Source organism: Ahaetulla prasina, chromosome 1 (genome assembly GCF_028640845.1).
Source record: "Ahaetulla prasina isolate Xishuangbanna chromosome 1, ASM2864084v1, whole genome shotgun sequence".
Taxonomy (NCBI): domain Eukaryota; kingdom Metazoa; phylum Chordata; class Lepidosauria; order Squamata; family Colubridae; genus Ahaetulla; species Ahaetulla prasina.
In genome coordinates, this window is record NC_080539.1 from 181459495 (window position 1) to 181478984 (window position 19490).

At 39.1% G+C, this 19490-nt stretch overlaps 1 protein-coding gene across 3 annotated transcripts in view; it reads right to left on the reverse strand.

Annotated features, from left to right (window-relative positions):
* CLIC5 (chloride intracellular channel 5) overlaps positions 1 to 19490 on the reverse strand; it is a 108150-nt gene that overhangs the window by 74960 nt on the left and 13700 nt on the right. Inside the window, exon 1 of one of the 3 annotated variants that reach the window (XM_058183641.1) lies at positions 14383 to 14758. The exons of the other annotated variants lie outside the window; for them this stretch is intronic. Within the exon in view, the coding sequence (XP_058039624.1) occupies positions 14383 to 14670 (288 nt within the window). The 5' untranslated portion in view covers positions 14671 to 14758. Of the gene's footprint in view, positions 1 to 14382; positions 14759 to 19490 lie in introns of those variants that run through there. 3 annotated transcript variants of the gene reach the window in all.

Below are 19490 nucleotides of genomic sequence, written 5' to 3' on the forward strand. Positions count from 1 at the left end.
GAGGGTGGGGTTAATGCACAGCCCATGGTACCTCAGAACAAACCATTTCTTTTAATCCCATTCTGTCAAAATAGTTCTTTCTTGCACTCCCCTTTCCAGCATTCTCGCATGCAGTACTTTTGAAAAACAGTATGAGAGCCTTCCTCAAGTCTTCATTTACTCCCCAAACACATTTGGTTGAGGTAAACACAGCTTGATTGCTCTGATCGTTGCAAACGCAGAACATTTTCCTGGCACAGAAAGCAAAAAGCCAAAGGCCTCACTCAATCACCAAAGGGTGCTAATTGAATCCTGATATCAAAGAGAACTCTTGTAAAATCCAAATATCCAACTGGGTAGTAGGGAATGGAAGACAATGTGATTGGGCGAAAGGAAAGTAAGCAATTACACTCTGTATTCACAACAATCAGAGATGAGAGTTAAGGCACCCTCATGTGGCCACACCTCCACAGCATATTGTCTGCCCAAATTCTTCCTGCATTCATAACGTTTATGGTCTAGGATCAATTCTGGGCGATTCCCTTAGTTTAATTAACTCTTAAAAATATCACCGGCTATAGCAAACCTTCTTCCCATGCTGAAGGAAATCAACAACTGGCAGACGACCTGAATGTGTTTTACTGTAGATTTGAGAGAAAACTACTGCCACCCATCTCCACAATCCCAATCTCAGACACACCTGCAACAGCCAAGCCATCTACAACTAACCCCATCCCATTAGATTAGGCCCACCACCTCTGATGACTGCAGAGAATGAGGTGCAAGGTCTATTTCACAGACAAAATCCGGAAAAGCACCAGGCCCAGACAAGATAACTCCTTCTTGCTTAAAAGCTTATGCTGACCAATTGGCCCCCATCTTCACCCGCATCTTTAATAAATCACTAGAAATGTCATTCTTGCTTCAAATACTCTATCATCCCAGTGCCGAAGAAACCCTCCATCAAGGGTCTGAATTACTTCAGACCAGTTGCTCTGACATCTGTAGTTACCAAAACCTTTGAAAGGCTAGTGCTCGCCCACCTGCAAACCATACGGATCTGCTGTTAGACTCCTTGCAATTTGCAAATAGATCAACAGATGATGCTGTTAATATGACTCTGCACTACATCCTACAACATCTTGAATCTCCAAAGACCTATGCAAGGGTCCTCTTTGTAGACTTCAGCTCAATACCATCATTCAAGATATTCTTCTAACTAAACTAAACCAGCTAGCTGTACCTGACCACACTTGTAAATGAATCATAAGCTTCCTAAAAGACAGGAAACAGCAGGGGAAGCTAGGCAAAATCACATCAGATACCTATACAATTAGCACAGGAGCCGCCCAGGGTTGTGTGCTCTCTCCACTTCTCTCTATACACCAATGACTGCATCTCAAAAGATCCCTCCGTTACTGAACTTTGCAGATGATACAACAGTAATTTATCTCATTTGAGACAATGACGAATCTGCATACAGATGGGAGGTTGAACAACTAGCCTTGTGGTGTAACTGGAACAATCTTGAACTAAACACACTCAAAACCGTAGAAAAGGTGGTAGACTTTAGGAGAAACCCTCCTATACTACCACCTCTTAAAATACTAGTCAACACAGTATCAACAGTAGAGACCTTCAAGTTTCTAGGTTCGATAATATCTCAAAACTTAAAATGGGCAACTTAACATCAAAAACATCATCAAAAAAGGACAACAAAGAATGTTCTTTCTGCGTCAACTCAGAAAGCTCAAACTGCCCAAGGAGCTGCTGATTTAGTTCCACAAAGGAATTACTGAGTCTGTCATCTGCACCTCTCACATCCTGGACATAAATTGTTTTTACCCTCAAACGACGCTATAGGGCACTGCTCACCAGAACAACTAGACACAAGGACAGTTTTTTCCCGAATGCCATCACTCTGCTAAACAACGAATTCCTATAACACTGTCAAATTATTTACTAAGACTGTGTTACTATTATTCTTCTCATCCTTTCTATTACCTATCTCCTCCCACTTATGACTATAACCATGTGGCTTGTATCTTTACAATTTATATCGTTTTATTTGCTTCCTAGTATGATTTTATTGCTTATTAGTAACCTATGAAGATCACGAAGTGTTGTATCTTAAGATTCTTGATGTATTTTTTCTTTTATGTACACTGAGAATACATGCACCAAAGACAAATTCCTTGTGTGTCCAATCACAACTGGCCAATAAAGAATTCTATTCTATTCTATTCTATTCTATTCTATTCTATTCTATTCTATTCTATTCTATTCTATTCTATTCTAATTTGCTGCAATGCTCCTGGTATTGGAAGGTGCTAGATATCTTTGCTTCATCCCTTCTTTTTTATCTCTTTGGTTGCCATTGAGGGATTTGTTTTGCCTGTTGAGCATTAAGTTAGTAAGTGAAGAAACTGTTGGAGGCTACAGACCTGAGTAAGTTGGGCAAGTTTGAGTATAAGGTACATTAAAACAGTTTGTGTTACTGTTCTTCCATATATACACTACTTTTCCTCCAGCTTCTCAATCAGAAGATGATGGAACATAATGCTTGCTTCCAAATAGAGCCCAGACTATGTTCTCTAAGAGTATCCTCATTGTAACTTTATTCATGCAGTAGCAGGCCAACAACCTGCCCGCAGTAAAGGAATGTGAAATGATATGTCTTTGGAAAAAGGTTCCACACATACAAGCTGCCACGATATATTGCAGACTGCAAGTTAACAACTCTGGAAATGTAAATCAATCCTCCTAGACCTGCTTTAATTGCAGATTTTTTCACATTTCAGTATGAGGTATTTTGATTTATAGATGTTAAACTTCACAAAAACATTAGGATCAGGATTACTGGACAAAATGAGGAATCCATCTCAGGCTTCATATCCTCCCAGAACCCTGTGGCCTGCTCTGCTCAACTAATCTTTACCTTCAGGAGTAATGCAATATCTCTCTACTGGCAGTGCTGAAATAAGATTCCAGCTGTAGATGGAACCAGCATTTCCTTCACCTGAAGCAGCAAAGACAGACTGCAGCAGCCAAATTAAACTCTTTGATTTATCCTTCAAAACTGCCTTTGAAGGACCTCCTCCTTCAAAGTGGCATTCAGGTGAGGCGAAGAAATCTAGAGCCAGTAAGTGATGGAGGAGCGATGAAGTGATTCCCTTCTTCAGATTGCTCAATACCACATTCTTAGCCCATAAAGCTCTATCCTTTGGAGATCTTTGAGAGAAGCACAACTATTGTTACAGAACAAATAAGTAGCTGATTTTTTTTTTTTTTTGGTGGGAGATATTCTAAGCGTTTGCCTTTCCTGTCTAAATGTACCTCTTCAAAGAACAGTTTTTTTAAAATAGGATTTTTGCATGCCTAGGCATTTAATGCACAATTCTCAAACTTAAAAACAAACTAAAAAATATTGATCAGACTAGCACAGGGAAGGTAGTAGTGCTGTCCAAAGCAAATTTAAGTTACTTTTGCCTATGCAAGTCTGCATGGGACAGTTGCCTCATAGTGAATAATCGCACTGGAGTTTGTTATTCTGCTTTGCTTGTTCTTTGCATGTTCCATTCTCTCATATTACAGCCACTTCTTTTTACTTTTATCCAAAGCAACTGCAGGCAGTGAAGAGGATAACTTTGCTAGATTTGCATTTACTTCATTTGATTAAGATGTTTATTCAACAGCATACTACAACTTTAATTTGGAATCCATTACTTCTCCAAAAAGAATGAAGTTTTTGTAAGAATTCAACAATAACCTAAAAGCACATGACTGATTGCTGATGGTCCACCAAATAAGAATAACATGTTTTGAAAGTGATATCTAGGACTTCTATTCATTATCTTGGTTGATTGCTGACTTTAAGGTTCTATCTAATGATGTGGGAATAAGTCATTTAAAGTTTGGGGTCTAGTTATCACAATGATATGGATGACATTCAACTTTTCATATCATTCTATACCACCACAAAAACATAGTATATCTTGGCATACTATTCCTATATGTAGCCATTATTAGTGAAAGGTATGAATGAATTAGTGAAGCGGTGGCTCAGTTGCTAAGACGCTAAGCTTGTCGGTCAAAAGGTCAGCAGTTCAGCGGTTCAAATCCCTAGTGCCGCTTAACGGGGTGAGCTCCCATTACTTGTCCCAGCTTCTGCCAACCTAGCAATTTGAAAGCACATAAAAAATGCAAGTAGAAAAACAGGGACCACCTTTGGTGGGAAGGAAACAGCATTCCATGTGCCTTTGGCATTTAGCCATGCCAGCCACATGACCACGGAGACATCTTCGGACAGCGCTGCCTCTTTGAAACGGCGATGACCACTGCCCCCTAGAGTCAGCAACGACTAGCACATATGTGTGAGGGGAACTTTTAGCTTTATGAATGAACTACCTCAGAAATATACTCAACAGGATTGTACTAGTAATAAAGGTGCTCCCACCTCTACTTTATTCTGTTCTCTCTTTCTAGATAAGGTATAAATATCCAGCTCATTTTAATCTCATCAAACAGATCCAAATCAATTCTGAAAGGCTTCTTAGGCTCTGCACATGTCAAAATGCTTACAGGGCTCTATATTTCTTCTGGAAACAGATTTTTAATTAAACAATAATTAAAAATCAAGAAAATCTTTTAGAATGCTAAGATTCAGCAGTTACCTAAGCTTAGTAATTAAATATCTGTTGTTTTTGAGTTCCTCCCTAAGAACTCAAGCTTTAATCTGAGCAGTTTTGCATATCCCTGCAAAGTGAAATTTAATACTCCCTGTCTCCACAACCCAAATCACTTACTCCATGCTTTTCAGATAACATCCAGTACCTTGATATGAAGCAAACACTTTATTTTGTATAACTGCAGGAAGTCATTACAAAGGCACCATTTAATTTGTATCATGTTGAAAGAATGCTGTTTATAGCATAATTTACAAATGTCAATATAATTCATTTTCAAGTAATTACATCTAAGATGGCAGCTACTTAATCTAGATTTAACAATGATGTATTAATTTTAGATGATTCAGTGCCACTTGAAGAAACATTAATCTTTGTTCCAATGTTGTTCATGTCTAAATTGAAGATCATCTGGATCTGGCTTGTACACATCTAGATGCTAAAAGGATTTGCAAATCTGACTACATTAGAAGCACAATGTGACATCTTGTATAAAATTCAGAAACATGAGTTACGACCATTGACAGATCATCAATTGAGCATGTCAAACTTTCAAGGAGCTTCATATTTTACCTTTCCTTATCAAATTTCAACTTGTCTATTCATTTAACTGCTTCTGTTTTTTTATTGGTGCCAATTCCTGACTTGTTTCTACAACACTAAATTATAAAAATATCAGCAAAACAGTGTCTGCCACATTATGGTAATCAATGTTGCTTTGGTCAACACATTACTTTCAATGTGGTTAGGAAACAAATAGTGCATTCTCAAGTTACTGTAAGAAATAACTTCATTTAGATAGTCAGGGTGTTGCCTATCAATCCAGAACTACAAAGGTTTAAAATTACACACCACAAATGAATTTTAGGGCTTCCTTTTGCAAGTTTCATTATAGTTTCTCCTCTAAGGAGTAGACAACCTGAATATGATCACACCAACCCATTAATAATAAAACAGAGCAGCAGCTCTGGCAGTGGAGTTGTAACATTTTGTGCAAGAAAGCTTTATTGTATTTGTCTTTAAGGCTCTCTCACATTTCTTGGGCCTAAGCTATGGCTTGCTTCAGAGCAAAGATTAATCCTTGGTAAGGTGAGCATGAAGTCACAAATGTAATTGTCTAATAAATTCATTTTAATAGCAATGTCCCTCTAACAATAACGTATCTTTTCTGGGAGTGCTAAACAGAGGAGATCCAGCAGATTTCATGCTTTGCAAAACTACTGGGCAATAGGAAAAAAGCCAACAGTGGTAAATATTAAGCCTGTAACAGTGTTTTGCCTTTTCCAACCTCCCATATTCTTTTGGCAATATACAGTGACACAGCTCAGAGCAATAGAGAATTTGTGAAGACTGGCCTATCAAGAGCTGCCATATCCTGAGACTGCATTCAATTTGTGGTGGGATTGAAATGAAGTTTTGCAGAGGCACTAGTGCAAAAGGCTACAAAACCTGGAAGATGGAGGTGAAGAGCTTGTTCTCATAATCTATTGTATGGCCCAACCTTAATTCTACTTCTATCACAGTTTATGAGAGATTCTCTGCATTTTAAAATGGCAACAGCAAACCTCAAAATAAAATCATTATGTTTTAAGAAGTTGCCAAAATCTTGTAAGATCGTTAACAATAAAATTTCACCATCTCATGTGAATTGTTTTCTATGTAACTTTATTGGATTTAAAAACAAATACAGGAATAACAGATAAAGCAAGAAGGAAAAGAACTGAAAAAAGGGATGGAAAGGATAAAAGTACAAAAATTTTTAAAAAATGAAATGACTTGCAACTTTGTTACAGATATAGGTATATATCACATTCTTACTCTTATTTTTATACTCCCATATATGAAGTTAATGGGGAAAAAATTGACAAGATCATATTGAAGGATGCAGTTAATCAAATTCCTTGTAAAATATTGTAAATAGAGTACCCTACTGTCATGAATATGAAGGTTGCCTCCATTCTGTACTATGTATGAATGTGAGGTGGGAAGAGTGATCTCTGCTTCCATCTTCTGAATTATGGACACCGATTCACAGCTCATGACAAAGAAGCCACAGGAATGATATCGATGTATTTACAAAATAAAATGTCCAAATTAAATGTTTAGAAAACATTTAGAATCAGTAACAGATTCTACCGCAGTAAGAAATAATTACCTACCTCATGTCTTTTTTTGCTGCTGTTTATGAAAACAGCTTGCAGAGGGCACTGTTTTACTGTTTTAAAAGATTGGTCTGAAAAAATAAAGAAATTCAAAGGTGTGGGATGCCTAACCACAAATGTTTTTGTACAGTATGGCCAATTTCTCAGTAAATAGTTTATCTGTAACAGGGCTAAGCATGTAGCAAACAGAAGTTCATATCAGGAGAGCGGAGTGGGGAAGGAGGGATGAAGGAAAGATGGAACGAAGGAAGGATGGACAATCTTCTAAGCTTCAAATTTTGGGATCAGATCTAAGAGTCAGAGAAGAATTCATTGCTTGGTGCCAAAGTTAGGATTATCTTGTATTATTCTTTTAAAAAACAACAATAACACTCTGGAATGGTATATGTTTTAATGAAGAGATTGTGCCATGACAGCAAGACGGCACACAGACCTGGAAAGAGAAGGAAGAAAGTTGGAGGAAGTGGTTGGGAACAAGGCTGTGCTACCCTCTTTAATAATAAACAAGTAATTACAGATATTTTAGATCTTCTTAAATTCCTGGCTGAATGAGCATTCAAAGTTTAAAAACCAGCTTGTCTATGAAATGCCAAGTGTATTGTAACTCTATGCCAACTCCTCTGATTCCTTTTGAAAGGTGTACCAATCTGTATTAGGCGCACAGTTGCATTGTAAGAAAGGATGAAAATTCCTGTGGCTTTCAGGAAATAGGTGGTGACCACCAGGATCCCAAGATCTGGGTTCTGGCTGATGGCCAAACTCAAAAGGGAACTGAAGCCAAAGCTAGAAATATTGGGGGCAATATGTTGATTCTGTAAAGTGCTTAGAGAGGGCTGCAAAGCACTATGAAGTGGTATATAAATCTCAGTAATATTGCTACTGCAAATATCTGAACCAGATTTTAAAACAAAAGAAGAAAGCCATTATTTCCTATTTAAAGTCCTAGATGACTCTAACCTTACAGTCCCCGATCGTAAAGGATTTCTTCAACATGCACCATCTCCTTTAAAATTAAGCCTATATATATCTTCCTATTGAAACAATGATGTCATGGCAATTATTTCATTTCATAGTTATGATATAATGTAATTTAAATTAACTTTTGTTTCAAATTAAATTTGTACATTACAAGCTTATTTTGAATATTTGTTAATTATGTTTAAGTTCAAGTTTTCTTCAACAACATGAGATAGTGGGAATGCCACTCCTATCTCAATTTCTCTTTCCCCAGCAATCCTGTGGAGTAGGTTGGGCTCAAAAAAATGATAGACCCAAAGTCAGTGAATGAGTTTCTCTGGCTTGTGATAAATTTAGATCTCCCTGTTCCTAGTCCAACATCTTAGTCATCACACCACACTGGCTTTTTAAACTTGCTTATTCATTAAAATTATTTTCTTGCAATATGCAATAGTAATTTCATATAATATCCAACAGTTTAAAATTTCAGTCATTTTACTTTTCCTCTCTCCCTATCTCCCTTCCTCCCCCTCTCTTTCCTGAATAAAGTTCTTCATGTGAAGTTGATCATATTTCTATGGGAAAGCTATTGAGAACCAATACTATTTTACACATAAAGCCTTGTAAATGTATTGTACCCATGTATTGTACATGGGTAGACATTATGCTCTCCAAGATAGTCTGGAATGATTGCATTTTAAACCATCGATAAATGATGTGACGGTTTAGGGACTTTAAATCTAAAATAGGCCTCCATCCCCCAGAGGACTTTTGTATGACAAACAAACGGGAATAAAACCCCTGTACGAATTGTTCCCAGGAAACAGGTTGTATGGCCTGAATTTCTAAAAGGTAGTTGATGGCCGCTTCCATGGCTAGCCTCTTAGTGGGATCCTTGAACATAGGGTAACTAACAAACATTCTAGGGGGACTTGATAAAAATTCCAGAACTAGACCTGACCTGATGGTTTCCCTGACCTAGTGGTCCGTAGTGGTCACCTCCCACTGGCTGGCAAATAGTGCCAAGCAACCACCTATGGGAGAGTCTGAAGGGCAGTTATTTGTAGCGCCTGAAGGGGCGACCTCTTCCGCCCGAAAGGACCTTCTGGGGGGTTATTTGTGGCCTTGCCTGTTCTGTCTGTCCTAATAAGGGTATTGTCTGGAGGAATATGAACCTTGTGACCACAGCCCTCCAAACCCGCTGTCCAGCCCTCAAAAGGCTGAGGACGGAAATAAGGACCCGGTCGGGAATCCAGTCTACGGGCCAAGCTAGGCAACACCTTGTGCTTAACTCTAGCTTCTACCAGGAAAGGCTCCAGGGCCAAACAATTTGTCTCCATTATACAAGGCAGAAGCCAATCTCCTTTTGTTTCTGGTATCAGCTTGCCATTGTCTAAGGCAGAGGAGACACCTGGCCATAATGGAAGAGCCAATGGACTTTGCCACAAATCTGGAGGCATTCAACATGGCGTCAGCCGAAAATTCTATAGCAGCTATGATCTTTTTAAGATCTTGTTGTGACCTAATGTCCTTGTTGTGATGTCCCAGAGGCAGAACCATGGCTCCATCAGGAGACTAATTTGCAGCTGATATCCCTTCTAGGGGATCATCCTGTTGTAGGAGAGTAGATGTTACCTGAATTGAGGAGGACTGTTCCAGACTCTGAAGCTGCTTAGCCTTTTTCTCCACCTCCTGTTGAGCCATTTTAAATTCAGCTGGGCAGATTTGGCCTAGTAGGCTGAGGTGTTGGAAAAGCCTCCCAAACGTAGGGCTGGAACTGCATTTGCAATTACTCACCACCCTGCAGATAGCCTCCCCAAAGGTTGAAATCAGCAGCTAAAGCTCCCTAGGGCCAGCAATCTCCAATCTGCAAGTGCCGCCCTCTGGAGTGGGAACGAGGCAGAAAAGCGGGGGGCCATTTGCCCCTCCCCGCTGTCTCTCCAGCTCCTAAAGAGCTTGCAAATAGCGCAGAATTAATCATCACGCTAAAAGGCTTGCGCTGCAGAGCTAATGCTCATGCACGCTGCCCTCGCCTCCGCTGCAGTCCCGCAGCTCGATTGCCGATGGAAGGGTTGAAATCCCCAACCCGTGGGTCAGCAATTCGGAGCTAGGCTCGTGAGCACTGCCCAAAGGATCGGCCAGCCAGCAGTCCTAGGCTGCCTCAGTGATTCCAGGCAAAAGCCTTACATGCTGGAATACAAATAGTCTTCTTTCGTTCACCAAACATTTGGAAAAGGATAAACCAAAAGGATTAGCTCAGAAAAAACACGTCTAGTCCAAAAGTCGACTGAGTCTGAAGCTGGGAGGCTACAGGAAGGGCATGGTTAAGCACATTGCAGACTCAGTCCATCTATTGGTAGACGGAGTTAACCCATTCCTGGCTGCTGTTTCCAACAGGTATGGAGAAACACAGTAAGTCATAAAGTGATTTGTTTAGGTTTGGCTTAATGAATGAATCTAATCATTGTTGCTCATAAGCCATAGTTTAGTCTACCATATTGTGAGAATTAGTCAATTATGGTTTAATAAATCATAATTAAACAAAATAGGATGCAGCAATATGTGAAGTACAATGCTGAAAGATAAGGACAGTCTTAAAATAGGTGAAGCAAACTGCTCCTTCTTTGGCCAGTTCATGTTTTGCTTTTTCAATGATTAATCTCTTGGGAAGAAAGGCCCTAATTTCTCAGTGGCACCTGAAGAACAAAAGGTAGAGCATTAATCACACCTTGATATGGTATTAAGTTTGTTATGACATAAAGTAGCAATCCATGTGAGCCACATGCAGTCCTCAAATTAATTTTGCCATCCTAAGAGCCTCCTGGAATTGCACAATGAAAGCTGTTGCATTAAGCCCACAGGCAGGCAGCTTGGGGATAATCTGGCCAGAAGCCAATTATCAACAAGTCAGTAGACCTGCAAGATGTTGGCATTGTCTCTTCCTGACCTCCTACCCCTGTGTAATAATTGCATATAATAGCCTCTGATAAACTGAGGTTGGACAGGCTCTTGTTCTGCAATCTCTAAAAGGCCTAGTCGATATGTACCCTGAGCCTGTAAAATGCCTCAACTCCTGCTAGAAAAGAAAAGAAACAGAGTAAAAAAATAGAAAGCACATTCTTCTATTGTTCTTTATATTCGTAAGCAGAATATGAAAGCTATTTCTAGTTGAATCAATCATTAACAATATGATACCTCCATTTAATATGCAAAATGTTATGTCAAATGAGTTATTGTTATCTTATTTTACATAATAAACATTGGAGTAGGTGTCTTTTAACTATTCATGAAATTATGGAAATACGATCCATGAACAGAGACTCTAATTTAGAAGTCATTTCATTTGTATATAAAACATAACCTATGGAAACTTTTGTTTATGTTTAGCAAGTTCAAACTTGTTTCAGGCACCCAGAAACTATGTGTTAGTCTTTCAGTATCTGCAAATAATTTCTGAATAATGAACTGGTATGATAGAGAACAGCCTAGGTACAGAACGGAATTCAGTCATTTTATACAGTAGTTATTCCAAAGTAAGCAGGAATAGAACTGTGCTACTAAATAGCATTTTTAGTATAATTTTCCCCCAATCCTTTCATAAAATATTATATCCATTACAGTTTAAAGAGAAATAATCTGAAAAAAACACAATGAGTTGTTAATTGCTATAAATGAAACACTTAAAAGTATATTCACACAACAAAAATGGGTTTCAGATAATGATCTGATAAAACTGAGAAGAAAGTGTAAATCAACAGCTGAGACTATAAATTAGCATGTGCGTACTGTACGTATACCTATGTTATAAAATTCAGATTGTATTTCTTCAGAAATAACCTGAATACTATTATCACCACTGAAACAAAACCACATTTTATAGAGTTGCACTCTGAACTATTAAAATAAAAGAAATAGAATATATTTAACTACCAACTAGAAGGAATATTTATAACTTTTAACAAAATAACAGAGTTGTTAGGAACCTTGGAGATCTTCTAGTCCAGGGATCTGCAACCTTAAACACTCGAAGAGCCATTTGGACCCGTTTCCCAAAGAAAACACCAGGAGCCACAAAACCTGGTGGGCATGGCCAACTCGACACTCACTCCCACCAGTCACATGACCCCCTAGCCATGCCTACCCAGTTGGTCATTAGGGCAGAGAACGGTTGTTACAAAACACTGGGGACCATAAAACCCTTTTGACATCTCTCTCTCTCTCTCCCTCCCTCCCTCCCTGTATCTGTGTGTGTCTCTCCCCCTCTCTCTGCATCTCTCTCTGTGTCTATGTCTCTCTTTCCCCTTTCTCCCTCTCTCTTTCCCCCTCTCTTTATCTCTCTCTCTCTTTCCCTCCCCCCCTCTCTCTTTCTCTGTCCCTGGGGGGGGTGGGGGGAAGGAACTGGTGCTGGGTGGTGGGAATCTGATGTTCAGAGGCCGACGAGCCCAGGAGCAGCATGCCGAAGACTAGCTGGCCGGTGGGGAGGCAGGACATCACAACACAGGCAGCTCTGCAAGAAAAGCAACTGACATCTGGGAGGCAAGAGCCAGCTGAGTGGGGCAGGGTCACATTGTGGCTCCACGTCGAATTGGGCTCCAGGAGGAGGGGATCCCACCTCCCCCATTGTGAAACGTACTAAATTTCACTGTTCCGTACAAGGCACTGTGAAAAGCGGCAACAACAAACGTAAGCGACAAAGAGGTGCAAAGGAAAGTGCAGGGGTGCTTCGCTCCCGCATTAAGGCTCTGGCTATCGCCACTGCCATGACAGAGCAACAGCTCTTTAATCCCGCTGCCACGACAGGGTGACAGGGAGCTGCAGCAAAGGGATGAAAGAGCCGCATGCGGCTCTGGAGCCATGGGTTGCCAACACCCATTCTAGTCCAACCCCTTGCTCAAGCAGGAATCCTTATACTGTTTCAAACAAATGATTGTCCAATCTCTTCTTAAAAACCTCCAGTGTTGGAGCACCCAATCTTCTGGAAAGTCATTCCACTGATTGTTTTGTCAATAAATTTCTCCTTAGTTTTAAGTTGATTCTCTTCTTGATTAGTTTGTTTCTACAGTTCTCAATTCCTACAGAATTGAAATACTAAATTTGCACCAAGGAAAGAAAATGTTTTCCTAAAAATCTTTTTAAAAAATTATTCCCTTATGTCAGTAACATGAAGCCTTATTAAATTGTGTAGATTAATAAAAGATTAATATTTTAATTCTATTAAATTTCCACTTTTAATAGAAATGTAACACAATGAAGGCTAGCCATCACTATTACATTTAAACATGTGATAGAACTTTAACAAACTTTTTCTCTGTCTTAGAACATAGTGAAAAGTAAACTTGTTGAAATTCCTTTTCCTGCACTACTTAGAAATAGATGAATCCTGCCCTTTCTTATATCTGAAAATATAGTTACTATCTTAAATTATGGAAGAAGAACCCATAAATCTACCAAAGCTCTACCCAGATTACTTCTCATGTGACGGAGATTATTCTATAGCAGGGGTGTCAAACTTCATTTCATTGAGGGCCACATCAGTTTGACGTCACTTGTGTTGGGGGCACCTGTGGGGCCCGAGTGTTCTGCCAGAGAAAATGGGCTCCCGAGCTTTGTTTCACTGGCAGAGGCACAGCGGGCCGGTCCTTTGCTATTTCCAAGGTGACCCCACAGGCTAGTTCTAAGCACCCCAGGTTTTGAGTTTGACACCCCTGTTCTATAGGGAAAAAATATATTTTCTAACACCAGGCAACTATAACCAGGTAAATTTAAAGTATAGTCCCAGGCATTTCTACTGAGAAGTAAACTCCATTAATTTCAATGACTTTCTCCAAAGATAGTGATTACAAGATTGCAGCCAGAGTAATTGTGTATAGATAAGTAAAAGCAGAATTGCAAAAACACATTCTGCATAATTTGTGGAATAGATTAACTTCTGAGCATGCAATCAAGGAAACGGCTTTTGCTTTTTCCCTCTGTGAGTACCAACAAATACATACCCTTAACGTCTGTATGCTTCCTCTGCAGTAACTGAATGGAACAAGGCTCTGTTTCTACTCAGAGAATAAAGTGGAAAACTGATAATCACAACACCTTCTCTTTCCATACAGTGTTGGAAAAAGCACTAAACTGGCTTAAGTACTGTCAAGTATATGCTTTTCTCAACAAACTCAGGTGAGGAAAAAGCTATGATAAGAGCACAGCAATGACCTGAAAGTATGCATATGAAGCTTGTAGAGATATCACAAATTTCTAATATTCTGAAAGAAGCTTAAATAACTCAACAAAATATTCAAAATGTTTTCCACCAATTTCTGCATACTTCCTCAGTGAATCGTATTCCCTGAAAATCAGATATAGGATTGCAGTTATCATAAGCTATGGGCAATTGCTGTATCCACTTTGATATTGGATAAGGATGAAACACGCAATATTTCTTATTGGAGTGGTAAAAACATGCAAAAATGTGGTTTAATTCTCCACCAAGCAGAAAAGTAAAATTATAGTCCTATAACGAAGATATTGTTTGTCTCCAAATGTTAGGGAAAAGCTATGATACATCTGAGACTACCATAACTGTATTCATGCCTAGCAAAAGAACTTACCTTAACAACAAGAAAAATCTTATGTTCTTCTTTTGGAAAATAGTTGTTCTCTTCTGAATTGCTGTTGAAGGGAAATCTGACAGTTTTTCTTAAAGTTTTGAAAATATCCTCCATAATCATTGCGCTTTCAAAAGCTCTGTCCTCTCTATCTTTGTATTGATTATCTTCAAAACCATCTTGCAGAGAATCTGTTTCTTCCCCCCTGTCAGAGCCATGCTGGGAGGAACAAGAGTTTTGCTGGCTAATTTCTTTACTATTCTCACATCTAACATCCATGTTGTCTAGCATGGAAATTAAAAAAGGAGAGGGTGAATCTCCACTGTTCTGATTAGAGACTTGTTCACATTCTCCTTCCTCTAAATTTGGATTTTCATAAAACCTAGCTTCCTCTGTTTTTTCATATACATTGGTAAGCTCCCCATTTTCCATGACAATTCAATGAATTATCTGTTCCTCTGGGAATTCAAATCAAGCTGTCGATGGTGATAGATAAAACCCTACTTAAGAGCAAGCAGTGCTCTTAATATGCTTTCTGAACACATTGTTGCACCTGAGAAGTTTCCAACAATCATTTACAAGAGCTTTAAATCAACAAACTGCATATCCACTCAAGACGGACTACTTATTAACCCTTGCACAGTTCGAAGTGTGAGCACTTATTCTTCAGAATAACTTTGACTCACAAATTCTCAACAGATAGATAAAATATTTTCCTTAGTTCTCATCTGTTTTTTGAATAGCAAACCTGTGGACCTTCCCCCCCACCCCCCAAGGATCACCGTTTCTTCTCAAAAAGCACTTTAGAACAATAATTTAGATAATGGATACAAAAGTGTGGTGAACAGTCTGAAAAGGTTTTTCTAGTTTTGCCAAGATTGTAAGGCTCAATCTTCACAAAACTTGAGGAAAGCAGACACAACATAAGAAATAATGATTCATATTTAGCCATCAAAATAATTTCCTATGAATTTAAGAGCTATCTTTCAGAAATAATTTTCACTGCATAACTTTTGGAGAGATCACTGATACAAAAAAGAAGTTTTTTAAGTTTCTACTTTTACACACACACACATACATACACACACACACACACACATTTTCGTCACTGTCCATTTGAGAGAACAAAATCAAGTACCGCCTACACTGGCTTGGATGAAGAACCTTCTGCTTACAAAGGCTGTCATTCATTGCTAGGGGTAGAGTCACTAATTTCCTAATATGTTATAGTATATTCCTATATACTATATTGGGTTAGCCATTATTTATTATCTATGTGCCTCCAACAGCTATGAAATGTAAGAATTTGAGGGACTAAAAGCCGTTAATATCACCATTTCAATGTAGAAAAGTCAGTGGCACCTTTTCAATTGGCTGTTGAACATAGGCTGTTGAACATAGGCTGTTTTTTCCCCATTCCAAGGAAATGCAGTCAGGAGTCTTACAATATTATTGTCTGACAGAAGCACACCATATTCCAGAAAAGCCACTGTAAAGATAATATCATTTCCCTTGTTTTTGTTCATCCTCAGCCAACCGTTTAATCTGCATGCATGCCAAATATCAAGACTTATAGCAAAATAAATTAAAATGTATAAATTGGAGTTAGCTTTAAATTGGGCTCCCTTAATTGGGAAATTAGTAACCAGAGCAAAGTACTATAATAAAATCTACATGTATTCTGTGTACGCCAATACAGATAGTTATAGAACATTTTCATAGTACAGAGAAAAGTAATTAACAGTTTAGGGAGAGGAAGAATGGGCAGGTTTAGTTAAAGAAATGAGGTGACAAAGGTATTGGAGAAAGTCACAAATACTGTGGTTTTTAACTAGACAAAGAAACTAAATGAAAAAAACAACAACATGACTTACAGGTTCTTATATACCGATTTTTGCAATTAACAATAAGAAGAAACCAAGAAGACCAGAAAGGCAAACAGATAAATTTAATACTGTTTCAAAGCAAAAAACAAAAGAGATGTTTCTGCAAAATCTGATGTAATCTGGGAGTTTATGGTGTGACCCACAGTTACAAAGTTTTCCTAAGAATTATAGAATGGATTAAAGTACAATTCTGATAAAGGTGAAGGAAGGTGATAAAAACGGGATCAAAGTGCCTTAATATGAAGATAATACAAAAGGGGGAAGTGGAAGTTTAGGATAAGAGCAAAGCAAAAACTTGTTAGAAAAGGATCCTGAATTCAGGGGAATTGGTGAACTGAACTGAACTGTAACTGCAACAGATTATTAAACCATGAAAGGCTATCCTCAGGGTTAGTATACTAGCCATGAGTGACTGAAAAATGCAGGAGAAAATTTGTACTAATTCTTGTATAGAATACTAAACTTAGCATAAAAAAATAAATGTTAAATATGTGTAAAGATGATGGCCTCACTCTTGACATATTCCTTTGCCAAGGCTAGTTTACATGTGCTTAAGTGTGAGGTGTTAATTGTGAGTTAATGAAGAGAATAGATATACAGATTACTAAGAAAGTAAAATACTTAGGGATTCACCTGACAGCAAGATGTGTAACTATTAGGGAAGGTATTATAAACTCCTGCAACAAATTAAAGCAGATTTGGAGAAATAGAAAAATCTGCAATTATCATTGATAGGAAGAATAGCTACAATAAAAATGAATATATTGCCAAAACTACTATACCTATTTCAAACAATTCCATTAAAATTGGAAAAAAATACTTTGAAGAACTCAATAAAGTAATATTATGATATATCTGGCAAGGAAAAAAAAGCAAGAATAAGCTTAAAAATGCTGCAGGATTCAAGAAATAGAGGCGGCTTTGGTGTACCAAATTGGGAATTGTATTATCAGGCTGGAGTGCTCACATGGGTTAAAGAATGGATTGTATTGAGGCATACAAGGCTATTGACTTTGGAGGGGCATGATTTGCAATTGGGCTGACATGCCTTCTTATGGTATGGGAAAAATAAAATACATGGTTACTTTCAAAGACATTACATTAGGAATGCATTATTGTTAGTGTGGGAAAAAACTAGAGAACAACATTACTTGAGAATACCAGTTTGGCTTTCAACAATGGAAGCACTGATTCACCCAAATATTATCAAAATGGAAATTATTGTTAGGTACAAAGATATTTTGAATGAAAAGGGGGAACTCAAAACTAAACAAGAATTAAGTGATCAAGGGATTGATATGGCATGGTATTCACAAGTGCAGATACATTCTAGATACAAGAAAGATCTTAAATTATGTGGTCTTTATAACGAACTAACAGAATTAGACAAGATATTAACAGGGACAGAAGAAAAATTGATAAAGAAAACGTACAGCTACTGTGTTTCCCCGAAAATAAGTCCTGTCTTATATTTTTTTGAACCCTGAAATAAGCACTTGGCTTTATTACCATGCGCTCAAAAGCCTGATTGGGCTTATTATCAGGGGATGTCTTATTTTGAAAGAAACAGGGCGCTTATTAGGCATGAAATTGGAAAAAGAACAAGTGAAGGAGACAATGATAGTATAGGCAAAAAACTTTGGTTATACAACAGGGTTAGATAAATGGCAGAAACTGTGAGATAGGAACTATAAATTAACATTCTCAACTGCATACAAAGAAAATTCATATAAGATGTTTTATAGATGGCATTTTTGTGCCAGCGAGACTGGCAAAGATGTTTAAAGATAAGATGGCTAAATGCTGGAAGTGCCAACAGATACCTGGGTCATATTATCATACATGGTGGACATGCTCAAAAGCAAAAAAATATTGGGCAAAAATACATACATGGCTGGAAAAAATGATAAAGCAGCATATTGATTTAAAACCAGAAATAGTCTTGTTGCGGATTTTACCTGAAAAATATAGTAAGGGGAATGCATATTTAATTATTCATATATTAACTGCAGCTAGAATTGTATTTGCACAAAATTGGAAAAGTGTAGAGATCCCCACAGATGTGTTGTGACCCAGGTTCCTGGACCCAGACTCCTGGACTCGGATGATTCAGAAAATGAGGGAGAAGACCTGGCAAGCCCTGTTTCTCTTGAGCCCTCTCCCTCCCTGGCACCCACTCAAAGGGAGGGGCCGGCACGGCCTGATTCTCCCGGGCCTTCTTCTGATTTGTAGCGCCCAAGAACAGTTTTGGAGGGACGCAAGGTTACGAAGGCTTGATCGGCGTGCGCAGCAGCGGAAGAGTTGGGACAAAGCCAAGTCATAATTGTCATGCAGTGACATCTGCAGAGACTATAAATAGGAGGCGGGACTTCCTGGTTTTTTGTCTCGGACAAAGCAATGAATTTGGCGCGAGCTAACTATTTCATGGAGGGAAGAATATATTCGTGAGTAATTCTGGCCTTATCTATAATTTCCTCGTTATCTCCAGAAACTTGGCAGGCCCGTGGGTAGACGTGGCCAGGACATGTATCTATGTAAATAAAAGGAAAAAAAAGGAAGGCCTCTGACGGACTCTTTGCTGGGAGTATTGGGGGAAGGGAAACAGAACATTTTGTCCGAGACCTGACTAAAACATCTTCCACCAAAGATGGATCAGCAGCAGGTACAGCAGCAGTTAGAGCAGCTAATCAACAGCTCCAGCAGCAAGTGGCTCACTTGGCAGGCCAACTTGCTGCCAGGAATGTGCCTGCAGCCCCCCCCCATCCTCCTCCTCGTCGCAAGTGCCCGATAACCGTGCCGGATAAGTTTTCTGGGCAGCCTGAGATGTTCCCGACCTTCTTGGGACAGTGCCAGCTCTACATGGCTATGAGGCCAGAGGATTTCCCAGACGACCGGGCTAAGGTGGCCTTCGTGATTAACCTTCTTTCCGGCTCGGCTGCTCGATGGGCCACGCCCCTCTTGCTCCAGGACAGCCCCCTGCTGGCGGACCAACAGCGTTTTTGGCAGCACCTACGCACCATGTATGAGGACCCCGTTCGAATGCTGACGGCAACCAGGCGCCTTAAGGAACTCCGTCAAGGGAAACGCCCCCTGCAGGAGTACATCGCCGAATTTCGTCTTTTGTGCCAGGACTCTGACTGGAATGATGCAGCGCTGGTGGACGCGTTCCAGGAGGGACTCTCAGAGGAATTGCAAGGCGAGCTGGCCCGCGTGGAGCCCCCGCGG